At 37.4% G+C, this 19,357-nt stretch overlaps 1 protein-coding gene and 1 long non-coding RNA gene across 3 annotated transcripts; one reads left to right on the forward strand and one right to left on the reverse strand.

Moving 5' to 3' along the window:
- Positions 1 to 7,702: 7,702 nt before the first annotated feature.
- On the reverse strand, positions 7,703 to 12,654 carry LOC119188431 (DNA polymerase theta-like; the record flags this gene model as incomplete). Of its 2 annotated transcripts, none has more annotated exon segments than XM_037446296.1 (6): positions 7,703 to 7,875; positions 8,145 to 8,326; positions 8,403 to 8,577; positions 8,659 to 10,577; positions 10,706 to 10,830; positions 10,965 to 12,654. In XM_037446296.1, coding segments are annotated over 6 exon segments (2,861 nt in total), but the record flags the coding sequence as incomplete, so codon positions are not given.
- An 861-nt stretch (positions 12,655 to 13,515) lies between these two features.
- On the forward strand, positions 13,516 to 16,572 carry LOC119192483. The gene is made up of 3 exons (XR_005113650.1): positions 13,516 to 13,842; positions 15,885 to 16,053; positions 16,353 to 16,572. It is a non-coding gene; the product is annotated as an uncharacterized LOC119192483 (long non-coding RNA).
- Positions 16,573 to 19,357: the final 2,785 nt, after the last annotated feature.

A 19,357-nucleotide genomic window follows, 5' to 3' on the forward strand; every position in this document is an offset into this window, starting at 1 on the left:
CGCTACCTTATAGGGTTTTAAAGGCGAGCATTTAAAATTCAAACAGAGATCTACAGACGACGCAGGCTTAGTAAATGGTTTCATTGTTAACCTACATATGGAACCCTAAAATTAACCTTTATTTGCTGTAATAGAATCTTCCCCAAGAGAAAATATGAGTCCATTAGCGCTGCGCTCGGTTGACATCTTACATAATGGCATTGCAACAGATACATATTAAAACAATGTGGCAGCACAGAGACAGCCATTAACCTCATGTGTGCTTTGATGCTATTGCTTCAAGTTATTCATAGATTTTAAAAGAAACATTAACTATAAAATAACTAACAACAACAGAAATTGCAAAGAATCATTCTATATCCCCTACAGTTGCTATGGAAATTCATCTAGGTCTGTGAACGCAACTTAATATAATAATTTCATGTAAAAATTACTAATGACAAAGAAACCAAACTACCCTACGTTGAATTAATGAACTCAGCCCCTGGAAGATACGGGGATAGTCACAATGCTTTAACAAAATACATTATGCATGTTTAAGAGTGTGTTGCAATTTTATGCACACATATTTGATGTTTCAACGCGACGTGGTGTTGTGAAGTACGATACTAGGGTTCTCATTGAGTGTTTACGACGTATTGTGTGGTATACCGGGCTTATGATGCTTCCTACCGTCCACAACTTAACACTGTAACTGAAATGTTGAGTAAAACATGTTAATGTTTCAGTAAATAATTAAAAGTAATATCATTAAATACTTATCGTATTTTTATCTCGTGTAAAATCGATTTATTTTCGATTTTAATTTTAATGTTTTATGAAATAAGTGAAAATGATGTTCTTTGTTATAAATATAAATAACAATATTCTTCAGAGTGCTTCAACAAAAGCTCCGTCTTCATTCGACATTTTAACGATTTATTTATTTTATTTTATTTATTCATAAACAGAACAATTAAATATTAATCCGTTTAAGGCGGTCACTGCATTAGACTCAGGCCTATCGCAGTAGACCAAATAAGTAACAATACATACGTTTTCATTAGACGACCAAATCCGGTACACATCATAATTATAATTAATGGTAAAGAATAAATATATATAAATATAAACTTATTAAATTAATTAGTGTAACGCGAACGTAAGTTACGTACATCTAAACCCGGCTTATAGCACTGTCCGAACCGAGCGTACTATGCCTCGTTCCCGTACCGTCCCCTCCGTCACCGCACTCCTGCCGCTAGCGTCCGGCGACAACACTCGAGAACGGGACACGCGCGCGCTATGTCGTATGGATAATTTAATTGTAATTGCCCGTTTTATGTTGATTTGTACGTATAATATATGGTTGTGTTCGAACCCCGTGTTCTAATTGACACCCCAACACCCGACACGAAGCATTCCAGCATTACAGTGACGCCCAACTTGCGGGCACAACCATTTTGTAAATTCGGGCGAGTCCATTTTTCGACTTCAAGTTTTCGTCGTCAAGCGAGCCCCGGCAACGGATATTATGCCACCTAAACGACACGGGAAACAGGACGACTCCCAGCGGTTGACACAGATGATGAGCAGCAAAGTAATGAACCGGTAATGACAATTACCGAGAGTATGCTGCAAGCGCTTGTCGCCGGCATCACGCGCAGTCAAGCAGAAGCGAATCGACAGCTTATGCAGGAGCTCTTCTCGAACAGAGACCAGTTTCAGACACCGAGTACACCGACCCCTCCGCCGGACTCACACGCCGCGAATGGAAATTTCGCGAAGTGCACGGCGCGCTTCGACGGGTTGACGAAAAATGCGGATGTTCTTGAAGCATTCATAGATGCGATTGTGGTGTACAAAGAATGCACCAACGTGAATGATGAACATGCGGTCAAGGGTCTGCCGATACTGCTGACGGGCGAGGCCGCTATATGGTGGCAAGGAGTTAAGGCGTCCGTATCATCGTGGGAGGATGCCCTGCGACGACTTCGAGGATCGTTCGGTGTGCCGCGACCCGCGCATAAAATTTTTAGAGACATTTTCGCGAGTGAGCAACAAAACGAACGTGCCGACGCGTTTATATCAAAAGTGCGTGCGTTATTGGCAAAACTGCCATACGAAGTGCCACAACAAATGTGTGTAGATATAGTGTATGGACTGTTAAGTAGGAAAATACGCAAAAGAGTGTCACGCGACGACGTGAACGGGCTCGAGCAGCTTGTCGCTAAGGCCAGGTTAGTCGAAGAGTCGCTGGCGGAGGTAAGTGCTTATCCTTCCAATTCCAACGTCCAGGAATCCTTGCCATGTACCCCAGACCTTCCTACAACCTCGCATGGCATTGGTTCGAATAGTGTTGTAAGCCGGAGTGTCGGTCCCGCGCACGTGAGTGTTAACCCTTCAAAGGTCACGGGTACCTTAATTAACCCTCCAGTAACCGTTCCCGGTAATATGGGCACCGATTTTAGTAAAAGTAACGATTACAAACGCTCGCGACCTAGGTGTAGTTATTGTAAATTGTTTGGACACACCGTCGACGAGTGTCGGAAAATTAAGTATAGCCGTTCAGACGTAAAAACACAGTTGCACTGCTACGGGTGTGGTCAACTGGGCGTAGTACGTTCAAAATGCACTAAGTGTAAAATGTGCAAAGTGGTAATAATTCGGAATTCCAGAGTGTACACGTAAACGAGTTGAAAGACGCGCAACCTTTAGTCCCGGTTCTCATTGCCGGCCGTCAAGGAATCGCGATGTTAGATACGGGAGCCACGCATTCGATCGCAGGTCCTATGTTGCATCGAATCTTTGTTAATGCAGGTGTCGAATTCAAGCGCATATTACTTACGTTTAGCCTTGCCGACGGTTCACAACAAATTCGTACCGTACACGAATATAACACTATTGTTACCTTGATGGGCCGCGACGTACCTACAACTTTTGTAGTGCTCCCCGAGGCGGAGACGCGTACCCTATTGGGAAGAGATTTTTATAAGGAAGGCCAAGATTCTGTTGGATTTACCACAGAATAAGTGGAGTTTTAGTGATTGCACACGACGTCGATATCCATTTGCTGCCCATCACGAATTACCCGCTTGCGATGAACCGAAGTTGATGAAGATGGATGTGTCGAAACTTATGTTGAGAGAAGACGAGGGTACCAGCCTAACCGAGGATCAGAGGACCCGATTAAACGAGCTTCTTATAAACAGAGCCGATAGATTTGCGAAGCAAGGGTCTCCGACGGACTACGCTTTGCACCGCATAAAAGTCGACACGCGGCAAGAACCGATCGCTTCACCCCCTTACCGGATGGCACCAAGCAAGAGAGCTCTTAGAACGAGAGTTGCAGAAACTTTTGGATGGCGATATTATAGAGGAGTGCGAATCCTCGTGGGCCGCAAATGTCGTACTGGTGACGAAGAAAGATGGTGGAGTTCGACTATGCGTCGACTATAGAAAATTAAACGCCGTGACGGAACCCGACCGTTACCCGCTTCCGCGAATAGAAGACGTGTTACACGCGGCTAAAAACACGAGCTATATGACTACGTGTGACTTGCGCTCTGGCTATTATCAAATAGCCGTGGAACCCGAAGACCGAGATAAGACGGCCTTCGTGACTCCATTGGGCACATTCAGGTTTAAGCGCATGCCGATGGGCCTGCGCAATTCAGGATCAACCTTCCAAAGGCTTATGGATCGATTCAAAGCCAGTAAAGAATTGTCCAACACGTGTCTTCTGACTTATTTAGATGACGTGATTATCCTTTCCGAGTCCTTTCCGCAGCACATCCAGGATCTGAATGCGGTATTCGATAGGCTCGAGACTTTAACCTTCGGATAAATCGCGAGAAGAGTTGTTTCGCTCGCGAATCAGTTAAATTCCTAGGCCACGTGATTGTCCCGGGAGGAATTAAAGCTGACCCAGACAAAACGGTAGCAATCTCGACTATGCCGCCGCCCAAAAACGTCAAGCAACTAAAGACATTTTTACAGACGTCAAGTTGGTTCCGTCGATTCATCCCCAATTATGCTGAAGTGGCCAGACCCATGACAAACCTTCTCAAAAGGACAGTAAGTGGACGTGGTTGCCTATACAGCAAGAATCCTTTGACCACATTAAGCAACTTCTTGTCTCAGCTCCGATCCTCCGTCAAGCCGACGAATCTAAGCCATTCACCCTGAGGACGGACAGTAGCGGATACTGCCTCGGAGCTGTGCTTATGCAAGGAGAGGGCACCGACGAACGCCCCGTGGAATATGCGAGTCGTCTATTAAATAGCGCCGAAAAAAACTATAACACCACGGAGAGAGGCGTTAGCTGTTGTTTGGGCCGTGACTAAATTTCGCGGATACATCGAAGGTTCGGAAGTATTGATAAAGAGTGACCACCAACCATTGCGTTGGCTTATGACCGTCAAGTCACCGAGCGGTCGCTTGGCAAGATGGGCCCTGACGCTACAGGCTTACAATCTACGAATAGAGTATACTCCTGGTAAGGCGAATGCCATAGCCGACACTCTTTCACGGCCACCTTGCGACGATGAAGCTGATTGTGACATCCGCTATGCCGAAGTGGATTTGCCGTCCAGGAATCCCAAGGATGTTCGGGAGAACCAGGTTAAAGACCTCGAAGTGCGTGAGGTCATCGAAGATCTTGAATCCACCCACGATCCATTTAGGGGGAGGGTATGGTCAGACCGGGGATTTATTATATCCGACGGCATATTATACCGTTACGCTTCTGACGATAGCGACGAGGATACCGCGTGTTTGGTAGTACCAGAACACGAGCGTGCCAAAATATTAGCCGAATACCATGACGCTCCTACAGCTGGACATTTTGGAGTCGAACGAACACTGGCTAGGATAAGGGCTAAGTACTATTGGCCTGGAATGAGGCAAAGTATCGCCACGCATATCAAGAAGTGCGTCGAATGCCAGAGGTACAAGGCCGATAATCGGAAACCGGCTGGGCTGCTGCAAACTCCAGCTCCTAACCGACGCTTTGAGGTTGTCGCTGTTGACCTCTTCGGACCATTACCAGCGACGCCTAACGGGAAGAAATGGATCCTTATTGTAGAAGACACATGCTCGCGATGGATAGAGTTATTGGCGTTGGAGAAGGCGACGAGTACAGAGTGCGCCAAGGTTCTTGTAGAGGAAGTGTTTCTACGATACGGAGTACCTAGGCGAGTCATAAGCGACAATGGGGTACAATTCATTAGCGAGACTATGCAGCAAGTATGTCATTCGTTTGGCATAAGTCAGTCTCTTACACCTAAGTATCACCCACAAGCTAACCCGGTAGAGAAAAAACCGTGACTTGAAACCGCAACTTGCCATTTTAGTTGGCAAGGATCATCGGAATTGGGACGCACATCTCTCCGCAATACGCTTTGCCATGAACTCGGCTGTGACATGTAGTACGGGTCACTCACCAGGATTCCTCACTTTTGGACGTGAGATGCGCGCACCTGCTGACGTTATCACCGACATGCGCCACATCGTCGAAAACGACAACGCTGTGACCAGCCTCACGCCTTACCTACGCCACTTATCAACGGTGTTGTACGAAGCGAGGGAGGTCCACGAAAAGCACAAGCGAGCCAGAAGCGTCATGCGGATGAAGGCCGACGCCCCGCACCTGAGTACGCCCCAGGGGATTATGTTTTACTGAAGACTCAAGGGAGCAACGACGCGTTACGTGGGCAGACTCCGAAGTTCATACCCCGGCGAGACGGACCTTATCGCGTTAAGAATATAGCGAGTCCGACAACCTACGTGTTAGAGCGGATAAGCAGTGGTGAAGTGTTAGGTAGGTACCACGTATCCCAGTTGACCCCATACGTAGGTGACATTCAGCCGCCGGTGAACGAGAAACGGAAGCGCGGTAGGCCGAGAAAATACTGACCTTGGAGCGAGGGCGCTTTTCCAGGTCAGAGGGGGAGGTTGTAACGCGAACGTAAGTTACGTACATCTAAACCCGGCTTATAGCACTGTCCGAACCGAGCGTATGCACTATGCCTCGTTCCCGTACCGTCCCCTCCGTCACCGCACTCCCTGCCGCTAGCGTCCGGCGACAACACTCGAGAACGGGACACGCGCGCGCGCCTATGTCGTATGGATAATTTAATTGTAATTGCCCGTTTTATGTTGATTTGTACGTATACCTAGTCTTGCCATAAATATTGTAATAAAGAAAAAAGAAAATTGTTAACTGCAAATAACATTTATTACTTTTACAGTGTGTCAGTTTAATACATAAATATAAAACAATTAAAAATATAAAAAGCTTATTCGAAGTGGTCTCCATTGGCTGCAATACAGTCCTTTAAACGATGAGGCCAGTTATCAATAGAAGCACGCACTCTTTCCATGGGAAAATTCTTCACTGCCAATCGTATAGATTGTTTTAGGGACTCAAATTATCATGGCGTTTAGAGCAAGCTGTACTCTCTAAAACTGACCACAAATCATAATCCAGCGGATTAAGATCGGGACTAGACGACGGCCAGTCTTCAGCTCTGATGAAGTCCGAAACGTTCGATTCCAACCAAGACTGCGTGGACCGAGCTTTATGACCCGGCGCCGAGTCTTGCTGGAAGGACCATACTTGGTTATTGAACATGGTGATGTTAAGGGGCTTAACTACCTTCTCAAGAATGGTATCTTGATACACTTGTGCCGATGTTTTGATACCTTTTTCACAAAAATATGGCTCAGTCACTCCTTCATAGCTAACACCCCACCAAACCATCACTGAAGTCGGATAATGTCCACGTTGCACTCTGTCGACTAATTGGGAAGCTTCCTTAGAGCTTTGAGCATAAATACGGTCATTTTGTTTGTTAAAATGTTGCTCAATTGTAAAAATTTTCTCATCCGTAAACAAAATTTTTCTGTGACCTCCCTTTGCGTACCGCTTCAGTAGTTGTTTCGATTTTACCACCCTATTCTTCTTTAAATTATCAGTTAAGAAATGGCCAGTGCGTCTCTTATAGGCTGCAAGTCCTAAGTCATCTTTTAAAATACGCGACATGGTTCTAGGTGCTATCTTCATTTCCCGAGATAAAATCTTTTGCTTTCGGACAGGATTTCTTCGAATTCTTTCCCTTACTGCTTTGACCACCTTTTTCGTACGAACACTACGTGGGCGGCCAGATCTTTTCTGTCACAAACAGAGGAGGTCTCATTGTACCTATTAATAGCCCGGTACACAAACATTTTACTAATACCAAGTGTATGGAGAGTTTTTAAAAATTGCATTTGGCTCCATACCTACTTTGTGTAATGCTATCACAGCGATTCGGTTCTCTTTATCACCCCACACCATTTTAATATCGCAAAATATTTTACAATGTATTGGCGCCAAAATGAGAAAACACAATGAACAATCGTATAAAAATGACAGATTCGAAATTCAAATGTAATATTTTTTTATAATTAAGTGTAACAGTATTTATGGCCAGACTAAGTAATATATGGTTGTGTTCCGAACCCCGTGTTCTAATTGACACCCCAACACCCGACACGAAGCATTCCAGCATTACATTAGTTCTTTGAATCAGCTAAGTTTGTTAAGAGCCAAAACTCTATATTCACGAAAACGACGAAAACCAATGCCTGATCGTATCTCAAGACACAGATTCAATCGATATAAAACAGATTGAATTACGGCGACCCTTACTGATGTGCACATTAGAAAGAATCCACTTACCTATCCCCTTCGGTGTATATACACGCCTTCTCAGTTAACGGATATAGTGTTTTGGTCAGAATTGAATTGAGTTTCCTCCAATATATAACAATGCTCGCCATGGGACTGTGATGCGACGTTAATACACTTTTTTTCGTACTCACTTTACGAATACCGTTGTTTATACCTAAAACCTGCAAAATGTTCCATTGTCAAAGAACCTCTTGGGAAATTGGGACGGCGTCATCATGGCGTTGTCAAAGCCGCAGAGCTGCAGTCCAATTTCGGTCAGCGAACAAAACCAGGAACTACAATACCGCATACAAGAACATCATCCTGAGCGCTCATACAAAGAACATTTTCTCTTATTTACAGAGGTACTATAGAGTTCTGTTTTTAAATTACCTTAAGTCTTTTAAATGTAATATTAATAACAAATTTTAGTTTGATACAAAATAATTACCTTAGCAACATCTTTTGATGAATTAAAGTTAAAATGATACCCGCACAGTTTAAATGCCTTCTTTTGCAGAATTTCCTGCGAATTTCTTACATCAATCAAAAGTCTAGACGTGAGATCTTTATCCACCGTGATACCGTGATGCTCGCAGTTGGCGAGAATCTTTGAAACTTGAATTTCGATATCTGAAGATGGGATTAGATGAAATTAATGCGAGTTCACGCCACTTTCAAAGTAGGCTATAAAGAATCAAGAACGAACCAATCATTTGCTGAAGATGATTACGCAAATATTGTTCTTGTTGGTCTGCAATCATTCCCACCGACCATCCTTTTATACACATGTCTTCAAATACATCTAAGTTCCTGAATTTCTTTTGTCGATTGTCTATCTTTACTGAAATTGTGGATAAGTCTATTTTGCAGTATTTCTTCATCTAAAAATAAGTAAGTAAATTAGTATGAACCTATTGTAAGTTATTTTAGTAATGAACGCATTAAACAAAATAGATACTTACTAAATACGCAATATTTGGTATCTTTTCATCGCTATCTATTAACCACTCAGAAAGCGAAATATCCACGCAAGAGGCCTGTATATCGACACCGAGCCACCTTTTTATGTGAAAATTTAAAGTTTTTAGTGATAACAATTTCAACGTAATATCTTTACGTAACCACGATGACAATCTTTTCTTAAATACAGAAATATCACCCTCAAGTCCTCGCAAGTCAAAGTACAAGCACGTCATTGGTTCAAAATAAACAGCTATGCCTTGTATGGCACATGGGTTTAAGTCTTCTAGATGAGGTTTGAAGTTCAATATGCTTCTCCCTATAATTTCATTTGACGGTAAAACAGAACTTTTAACATTTAAATAAATCGATGCTCTTTTAAGATTTTCAATCACATGTATATTATCGTAAATATCATTTTCTTTTAATAAAAAGCAATTTAATTTATATGTACTTATCCCTATAGTATATTTCTTTGATTTTTCAAAATTTGTAACTATTTTAAATAATGGACATTTCATTCTTCTCACTGTTTGTAATCTATCAGTTTTCTTCTTCTTTGAAACTGGTTGAGTAGTGTTTTTAGGATTTTGAGGTGGACGTTTAAAAGGGCTTTTAAAATGATTTTCTTTTACAGTTAAATTTATGTCCTGTGTCTCTATTACTTCGATATCATCAGACACGTTTAAACATTTATTGGTTTCTTTATTTTCATCGTCATCTTCTTCATAAACTAATTTAATATCTTCATCATCGTCAACTGGGACTAACGTAGATTTAAAAGCGTTAAGAATGGATTCAGAATTAATAACTTCCAAATCCAAAGCAATTTGATGGTTGATAGGTAAATTGTTTTTATTATCAAGCAATTTACTAGGAATTAAATCTATTGGCAGACTATCGTTGAAAATGCTAGAAGTATCGCCATCGGAGGAAAACAAACTCACATCTTTGGTAGACGTACTCTTAGATGGGGTTATTTTGTCGGTACTATCGACCTGATTCTCAGAAGCTTCAGTTTTATCATCTGTCTCACCGAAACTTATATTCGGCGAAAACATTGTATTCGGAGTACGTAGTTTTGTAATATTTTCAAGAGCCGCCTCAGTAAGGTTTAAAGAATCCCATATAATATCATCTTTTTTTCCGGAACATTGGCTTTTACTATCACAGTTTCTAATATTTTCAAGGGTAGGAGTACATTTCATTTCCAATATTTCATTATTTAAATTCTCAAGTACATTTTTGTCTTTTGGAGGCTTGTGTTCAAGTAGGGAATAATTATTCGGATTTTTTCCAATAGGGTGTTTAGAGGAACCACAAAGTACTTCATTAACATTATTGCTTTGACTAGATTTGTTTGGCAAAATATTTGATTCTTCATTTTCTATAATTGAACAATTTCTATAAACTTTGGGAATCATTTTATCATCTGATTTTTCCTCATTCAGTTCATTTATTTCATTTACACCTAGCGGAATTTGTGTACAATTTATTTCATTAGTCCACTTAATATTGCTAACACCAATTTCTTTTTCTAAATAATTTCTAGCTTCAACAATAAGGTTTAAAGCGGCTTCCTTTGCAGTCATTCCACAATAACCAGTCACCCAGATGTTTTTTATTTTGTTACGTTTTTTTACTTCACTATCGTCATCACCTTCTCTCTCTTTCTCGCTTTCAAACGGAACAGATTTAAGTAATACATTTTCAATTACATTTATATCAGCTAAAGCAATACTAGAGATTGTTTCATAGCCCGCATCAAATAAGGTACGCGCCCTTTTGCCGTTTAAAGACGGCAGCCCCATCAACTCGAGTAATTCAGAGTGAATACCGAAATGTAAACGGTCCTGAAATTGTGATATTAACATTTCCATGTTTTTCCAACCCAATTGCCGACAAAAAGCTGTCACCATACCTACAACAAAGCACTACTGAATTTAAAAAAAATAAGTATATAAATTGAATACAGGGGAAAGAGATCATTAAAACTTTGATGTTTGAAGAATAGATATTAATACAATATCAGTATCAGTACAAATTTACCTGCAAAAGTAGCTGCTGCCTGCTGAAGACTTTGTAAAAATCCTCGAGCACATTGAAATTTTACTGCAACCTCAGATAGTGGTACTTCATTCACTAGATCTTGTAAAGCCAAGGCTGTGTAAAATCTAAAATATATTGTTTTGATATTTAATTGATAACAGTATACACAACATATTTAGAGTTTTATCAATATTAGAAGACAATACTTGAGTATAATATTTTTGATACATCCATATGCAAAGCTGCAAATATAAATTACCTTTTATGTATGTTTAATTTATTTTGATCACTCTTGATTTTATTGCCTCCTCTTAAATTACGTATAATAAAACTCTCCTGTACTCCCACCAGCTCTCCCACCCTTTTCATAGCTTTTGTCAAAGATTCCCACAATGTCAACAAGTGCAACCAATCAATATTACTCCATTGGCTGCTGACACTGTACGGAGTCACTAAGTAAATTAAATGAAGATCTGTTTCTAGCACTAGACACTGTCGGGCCTTTTGTAGCTCACAAAACAGTGACAGACCATCATTCGGTGCCATTGATGATGAAAGGCAGGCTTTACCCAAAGGTGTTGCAACATAATGTTTTACATCCTCTTCATCCTGACATCTTATCAGTTCAAAGTTTATCAATTCATCCAGAGTGTTTTCAAGAAGAAAATTCTTTGATGAGGTAGCATCCTACTGGTTGTATAATAAAGTACATTTGGCATATAGATCTAATTCCTCTTTTGTGCAAACCACTTGACTTGCTATCATCTCTAGAACCGCTCTCATAAATTTATCTTCACTTTCTATACAACTCCTCACGGGTTCTAATTCACCTGTCATCAAATCAAACCCAATTTGCTTCTCTGCCTCACTACAGACAAGTATACTTTCACCTTTTGTGTCCTTGCCCATTCTACCAGCTCTACCAACCATTTGTTTATAACTCAGTATGTTAATAGGTTGCCTTTGAAAAACTGGTGACCTGATTATTACCTTTCTGGCAGGTAAATTGACACCAGAACTCAATGTTGATGTAGCAACTAAAACTCTTATCGCCCCAGATTTAAAACCACCTTCAATAATATCTCTTTCATCAAATGTCAGTCCAGCATGATGATATGCAACTCAAATGATATTGTTCTTTTTAAAAAATCATCTAATCCTACCGGACAGTTCTTAAGTTGTTCCAGCACTTCTGTAATGCATTCTACACTTAATTGCTTTCTCAATATACAACCCATTTCACCGCCCGCACATCCAAGTTTATTAAATGATGATGATATAGTTTGTGCTAAGTTTTCACATCTATTCTTGGTCAAGCAAAAGATAAGAATGGAACAACCTTCCTTGATTGTATCTAAGCAAATGTTTAATACATTATCATTTTCAACACACAAATTATTAAAACTGTTAACAACATTAATAACATTCCTGTCCTTATCATAATATTTGTTGCCTACTAAACAGAACTCATCTAGAGGAATAGGTCTATAATCAGTAACAAATAACTCTGCACCCAACCATTGGGCCAATAACTCCAAATTCGGTAGAGTAGCAGACATGCCAACAATCTGAGTTTGAAAATCTGACTTGGAAGTTATATATTTAATTTTAGTAAGTAACAGTTCTAATATGTATCCTCTATGAGAATCTCCAAGCAGGTGTAACTCATCAACAATAATTGCACCCAGCTCTGATATACTACCTTCATCTAAAAGTTTATTTATCAAGCTGTTAGCTTTCTCTATAGTACAAATAGCTAGGTGGACTGCCTGAAAACCGCCTGGTGGAGCTTGGGAGCCCATGAAACCCTCAACTCTTATTCCACAACTGGACAATATATCTTGCAAATAAAACATTTTTTCTCTAACTATAGACACAAAGGGTAAGATAATAATAACCTTTTTTCGCCGTTCAAGTATAGTTTTTATTGTGAGTATTTCAGCAACTAAAGTTTTCCGCGAGATGTAGGAGGCGGAGTACACCAAGTTACATCCATCTAATAGCACTTTTGAATTGCTTAAACAGGATACTTGCCAGTCAAACATCTCTGTTATGCCTCTTTCTTCATATTTTCTTGTTATTTCAAGGGGCAGTCCCCAGTCTTGCAACTTTTTACTCATTATTTTGGAATTTTTCGGTGTTCCAATATTGCTACAGTTGGAGTTATCCATTGTTTTATTTCGCAATGATGTATTGATTTTGTCACATAGTGATATTTTACTTGATCTTGAACCAGATAAAATATGGTTTTCCTCAGAAACATAATCTTTAACGATATTCAATGAATTGTGTAAAGAAAATGAAGTATCGAAACAATTATTTAAAAAGGTTACATGTTCAGCCAATAGTTGTGAATCTAATATTTCATTATTCAGCTGTGCCATTGTTAAAATCAAATCAAATTAAATTCATTATCATTTTACAAATAAAACTAAATCACAAGCAATAAAACAAAATAAACGAATGATTGTTTTTCAAAGTCAAAAATAACTGTCAAATCAGAGACAAATAAACTTGTCAAATATTCGCTGACCAAAAAATATAAAAATAAACCATGGAGTTAATATGTACCTGGAGAGCTTACTACGTTTGACATTAATACTGAAAAGATATTTTATGCTTATAATGTAAAGTTCATTTTGCATTAGCAATAGATGTAAGGCAAAAACGGTCTCGAAAGAGAATCACTTTTGGTAGCCGTGTCCCTCTCGCACATGTTGCCAACGTTCATTACCTTCTAAATTAATAATATTAATGGCAGTATTAGTACATAAATAAAAATCTATATTAGACTACAGTAATAAAAATAAAATAAAATAATATTGTCTGCTTAAATCCTTAGATCCTATACTTTATTATGTTACAAATTTAATAAATGGAATTATTATAGCAGTCGTATAGTAGAAGTTATTGTAGTTTACGTTTCGGCAACACCGTGAACTGAAAAAATGAATGAATTCTATTGAACAAAATGGCGTTTGTTTACATTTGTGGTTTGATGATAAAGAAGGATTGAATAACTTTTAAGCTAGCTTTTTTTTATATCGTAGAAGTTACTGCGTAATTATGGTGAATACTTGTGTTGTAAGAGGTTGTAAGCAAGAATCCTATCCAGGTTGTGAAATATCCTTTCATAGGTAAGTTTTATTGATAAATTGTGAATAGTGTAACCATATTTTTTATATAGTGGGATAAGATTATCCTATTATCTTTGTTTATATAATGTTTGATATGAGACGTAAAGGGTAAAAAAAATAAAATTTTGCAATGTCTGTATAAGAATCGTCACGTGATGAATTTATTACACTAAAATATGTCAGCTCAATGATTTTTTTGTACTTAACAAAGAGAATATAATCACTACGTTTTAAGAGACAGGACTTAATACAAAGAAATAAAATCGAATTTACATGGCGTATCAATACCAATATCACGGAAAAATACGTCAGGAACGTCAAATAATAATACTACCAACTGAACAAAATACATAGTAGTGAGCACTTTTATCGATATCGATAAATTCTACTGGGTGGGAATCGACGCTAATGCTATTTTGATAAAATTCATATAATGTATTTTCGAGTCCACATTATCAATCCATCTCACAATATACAGTGAACATTTTAGCACTATAATTACAAGGGTGGACTAAAATGAGGACTCGAAATAAAATGAAAAGCTTTCACATGTTGAATAATAATTGTATTTTAAAATAAAATCCTTTATTCACCATGTAGGCGAATATAGTTGCACTTATGATAGGTCAAGGTACAATGAGAATATTTAATTATAAAGTCAAAGGATGGTGACACTTCTTTGTCGCACTTCTCTTGAAAGATATTATCATTTGTGCAATAATTGTTTATAAAAACATGGCACGGAAATTCAAACATTTCATCAGGAAGTGGATCAGCTTCAAAATTTTTCGATGGTATGGCTGAGTTTCTAAGGCGATTGTTCTTTTTATTAAAATCTTTGTTATTAAAGTGAGAACCATACACATATTTCAAAGTATGCAGCTTTTCTATGGGAACATATATCAAATCTTCTTTTCCCACAATCTGAACTCACTTTCGGCATCTGGAAATATTTTTTAATTGTAAATAAATTGCTTATTAAATTATATTTAAGCCTAAAATCATAAACAGTGACCAGGCACATTGATTGCTCAACGCATTTTTAAGTACACACACACACAGACACACACACACACACACACACACACACACACACACACACACAGACACACAGACACGACTTTAGTATTTTTTGTCCTGATGATCAGTCATCATCTTACTAATATTATAAAGCGTGTGCATGCAATTGTATGTTTATTATTCGTACCCGCAAAAATCTAAAATGATTGCGATTAAACTTGGTATGTAGATAGTTAGAATTACTACTTTTATCACTATGTTCCCACAGAATCTGGACCTAAATGGGTGAAACCACGGAGGGCAAATTGATTAATAAATTTAAACAGGTATCGATAATCATAACAACATCACTAGTAACATAATGGTAATTAGAAAATGAGAATTTTTATTATTTCTAAGCTACTTTATTTGCGCGATGACTAAAAACATCTAATTAATGCTTACCTGACCTCATCCAATGGAAATTTCGCCATAAACATTCTGCTTTTGTGATTTAATCGACTGGCTCGATCTCCACAAATTTCACACGTAATGAAACGTTTTTGGTGGCATGTCTTTAAAACGTATTCACTTACACCAACAAAAACACTTTTTGGTATATTTTTACTTGTTTGAATAACAAATAATACAAACATAAATCAATAAACACAAATGTATTCCAAAACGTCAGGAAGTAAACAAACAATAATAATGGCGGTGAGGAATAGAAAGAGAAACTGTACTGAGAGAGAGAGATAGCAGTATCCGCCATTAAATGCCATGTCAATTCCATACAAAAGATTTTTTGTTCCTTGTTGCGCTAGGCTGGTACTTAACAGCAAACTGTCACTTCAACTTATCGGCCCATTCATGCTATAGACAAATATATAGCATTGCTATGCCATCTAAAGATGCAAATGCAGTAAACACCATATTTATTAATAAATTAACATTTGCTGTCTGAATTAATTTCTCACAAAGTGTAAAACCATGCATCATTACTAGTTATTATATTATAGTCTAAATTGCGCGTTCTTTTTCAGGATTCCAGTTAATAAAGAGTGGAGGGCCTTGTGGGTTGATGCCATGAACCTTGACACTAATGTGACAAAAACTGCATGTGTTTGTAGCTTACATTTTACTGATGATGCGTATTTAACAGTAGCTAAGAATAAGTCAAAGCCACAAGCAGTTCCTTCAGTATTGCCTAAGGTAGTATTTTGTGTTAACATACATATATTGTAAACCAAAACTTTGATATATTATAAATCTAATATGTTGCGAATGCATAAGTTACTGTCCTGTACATCATACAATTTAGCTCAAGGGATGTCTCATGTTTCTATGCATTTTATATTATGAATCTTAAGTTAATCTTAGTCAAATTCATATAACCGAATGCTTATAATTTTGTTATATCCATTTGTCAAACCTTATATCATAATTTGTACAACCTTCTCAAGAAAATAGTACGTAATATTTTTCCATATCTAAAGTTTGTTATGTTACAGATAGTTCCAGAAAGCAAAAAATTTACAGTTCTGCGTATTCAAAAGTTGAAAGGAGGATCTTTTGTACATACTTCATATTCTAGTCATATCACAGTAGTAGGAACTTCTTATGAACGAAGAGGACCTTCTAGTAAACGGGATGATGTAGAAATGTCTGGTGAACCGCCCAATAAAAAAAACAAAATGGAAGAATCAAGCAATAAATATTATATATTGGTTACCCATTGTGTTTTATTTCCTACAATGTTGGTTACAGATTTAGAAATCTTTAAATCTCAAATTTTATCGCATTTATAATTAAAACGGTAAGTGTAATCTATACAACAATAAATAATTTTGTCCTATATTTTAATGTCTCATTGTCACCATATTAGACAAGGACACAGCTACCAAAAGTATTCTCTTTCGAAACCGTTTTTCCGGCATCAGTCAGCTCTCCAGGTGTACGTAGTACATATTACCTCCATGAAATAAACACAGCTGTTGCAAGTCTATGGGTAACCATAGAATCTCAGATAAATTCAAAACCATACATATTTACACTCATACGCAGCATTGAAACTACATTATTTCCATATAAAATACATATTATATTTAGAACGTTCTTTGATCCAAGCTTTTTACTATCTACAAATGGATTTTGGGAAAAAAAATCCACGATGGATGAAAAAGATTTCATAACTTTATATGTAGTCGTTAACCCTATTACTGTGAATACCCTTTGAGTTAAAATATTAAATTACATTTTAATAACATAAGTATCTGAATGTAGAAATAGGTATTTACACGTAGAAACTGCCAAGCCGTTTTGGGTGAAAAATGCACAGCGGAACTTTTGTGCCAGCAAAGGTTTTATGAATGTGGGCGAAGCCACAAACTTCACCTAGTTGTAACAAACTTTTAGAATTAAAACATTATAAAACACATAATATATTTATTTATTCGTTTATCACATTTGAGGACGTGGAGCACACAGCCACAGTTAATTCAAGTCGTGGTTTGCTAACATTTATAAAAAATAAAATCTGCATGCCTATTTCATTACAAAACTACCACGCTGTACGATAGGCGAGCGGTTGTTGCACAGATGCACTCAAAAATAACGAAGTGGTATGAAATAGACTTTCACGCTGATGCCTGAAGTGACACAAATCATAAATTAATTTTCCCTGATAGTTCAAAGATGCAGTCTTATAATGAAAGTATTTAATCTTGTTGAACAAAAACTTTCCTATTGGTTCATTGATTCTTTGTTCTTCTCTTTGCATATATTTTGAAACATCACATAACGAATTCACTCTATACTATTTTTTTCACCATGATGCAGGTCAAAATGAATGTGGCGACCAGCGCTGGGATTGCCCGAAAAACCGATAGTGATGAGAGCACTCGTCTAGTAACTAAGCAATTAGGTTTAATTACATTTATTGCATCCATTACATAACTCCCTATTTTATGCTAAATAATAAAGCGATGTATCACATTAAGAATAAAATTTTAACATTTGTATGTAAAATAGCATGACAATTTTTTTATTAGTTTAAAATTGCTAAAGCACACTGAAACCTGAATCAAGTCAGTCACCCATATATAAAAAAAAAATAATAACATTATGCTGAATACAAATAAGTAAAATTTCCACATAATAAAAGCCAATAAATATGAATAATTATAAATAATCCTAAGAAATAAATTACAGGTCATATACATTGAGAAATAAAAATATCATGATTTTACAATTAAGTACTTTCATGTATACTTGTGTATATTGAGATTAATTGAATTGGGGCATATCATAATTCAATTTTTTTGGCAGTACTCTCCTTGCCTTCGGTAAGAGCTCTTGATTCATGAATAAATGCTGCATATGTTACACCCTGAAATAAAAATGTCACTTAATTCATATACCAGAAACATGAGACAGGGAAGATAGACTTCCCAAAATTATAGAATACTGGTTGACCCGACAGACAATGTCCTGTCAACTATGAATTTGCAGCATGCATTCTGTCAATTGTTGAAATTTACTTTTCGTAAGTTTTCTAAAGTTCCACTCAACTTCTTTAATTTTTTCTTTCATAAGATCCTTCTGACTATAACAAACACAAAAAAAAAGTGAAATCGGTCCAGCCGTTCACATGTGATGGCGTTACCAAGGGAAATAAGGATTCATTTTTATATATATATAGATAATACCTGTTGAAGAGACCTCAAAAATCCCTCATTGGCAGAAACAGTAAGAGCTTTTATTCTGTGGCCAAAATTAAAAATTATTTTAGACCTCAACCGGACATGACCTCTCTCTTTAAGATTATGTCTAGGGTAATCATCATCACCTGAAAAAGTATATAAACAGTATCATGAATTCATTCATTTTTTAAAATAAATTGGTATATATGTTTTTTTAGATTCAATTGTGATACATTTAATCATGGTAATTTTGAAAGTTGTAACATGACGCTTATAGCAATAAACAATCTCAGTGCCATCTTCATACAGTATAGATTTTAGTGTGAAACTAAGAAATATTATCTGCAAACATAATAGTATTGCTTTTGAGATTCAAATGGAACCATGTTGAGTGTTTGGCTATAACCAAAGATTTAAAATATAGATAATAATATTATTTATTGTGTAGAGCTTAGGTGATTGTGTTTGACTCTTGCTAACAATATTACTGACTTGTAAATACCCTAATAACATTTACCTCCATAATCATCAGGAAATACTTCCACCATTTTCTTTAATTCTTCTGTTCTAACCTTTTCCATTGGTCGCCCAATGTATTTACTATCTTCTCAAAGTCGTCCCATGCGCTTCTGCAGCATACTAAGGATTTTCCTGAAAATAACAGATATATTGTTAAATAACCCCTTGATAAACCAAAAATTTTATTATTCCAAGAGCCTATAAATAAGTAATGAGAGTATGGTATTAGAGGCAAAGATGTAAGCAGCCCAATACATGTATATTTTGACTTAATTAATATCCTGGTCAACAAGCAA

The sequence above is a fragment of the Manduca sexta genome, unplaced genomic scaffold (genome assembly GCF_014839805.1).
Source record: "Manduca sexta isolate Smith_Timp_Sample1 unplaced genomic scaffold, JHU_Msex_v1.0 HiC_scaffold_2827, whole genome shotgun sequence".
Lineage (NCBI taxonomy): Eukaryota > Metazoa > Arthropoda > Insecta > Lepidoptera > Sphingidae > Manduca > Manduca sexta.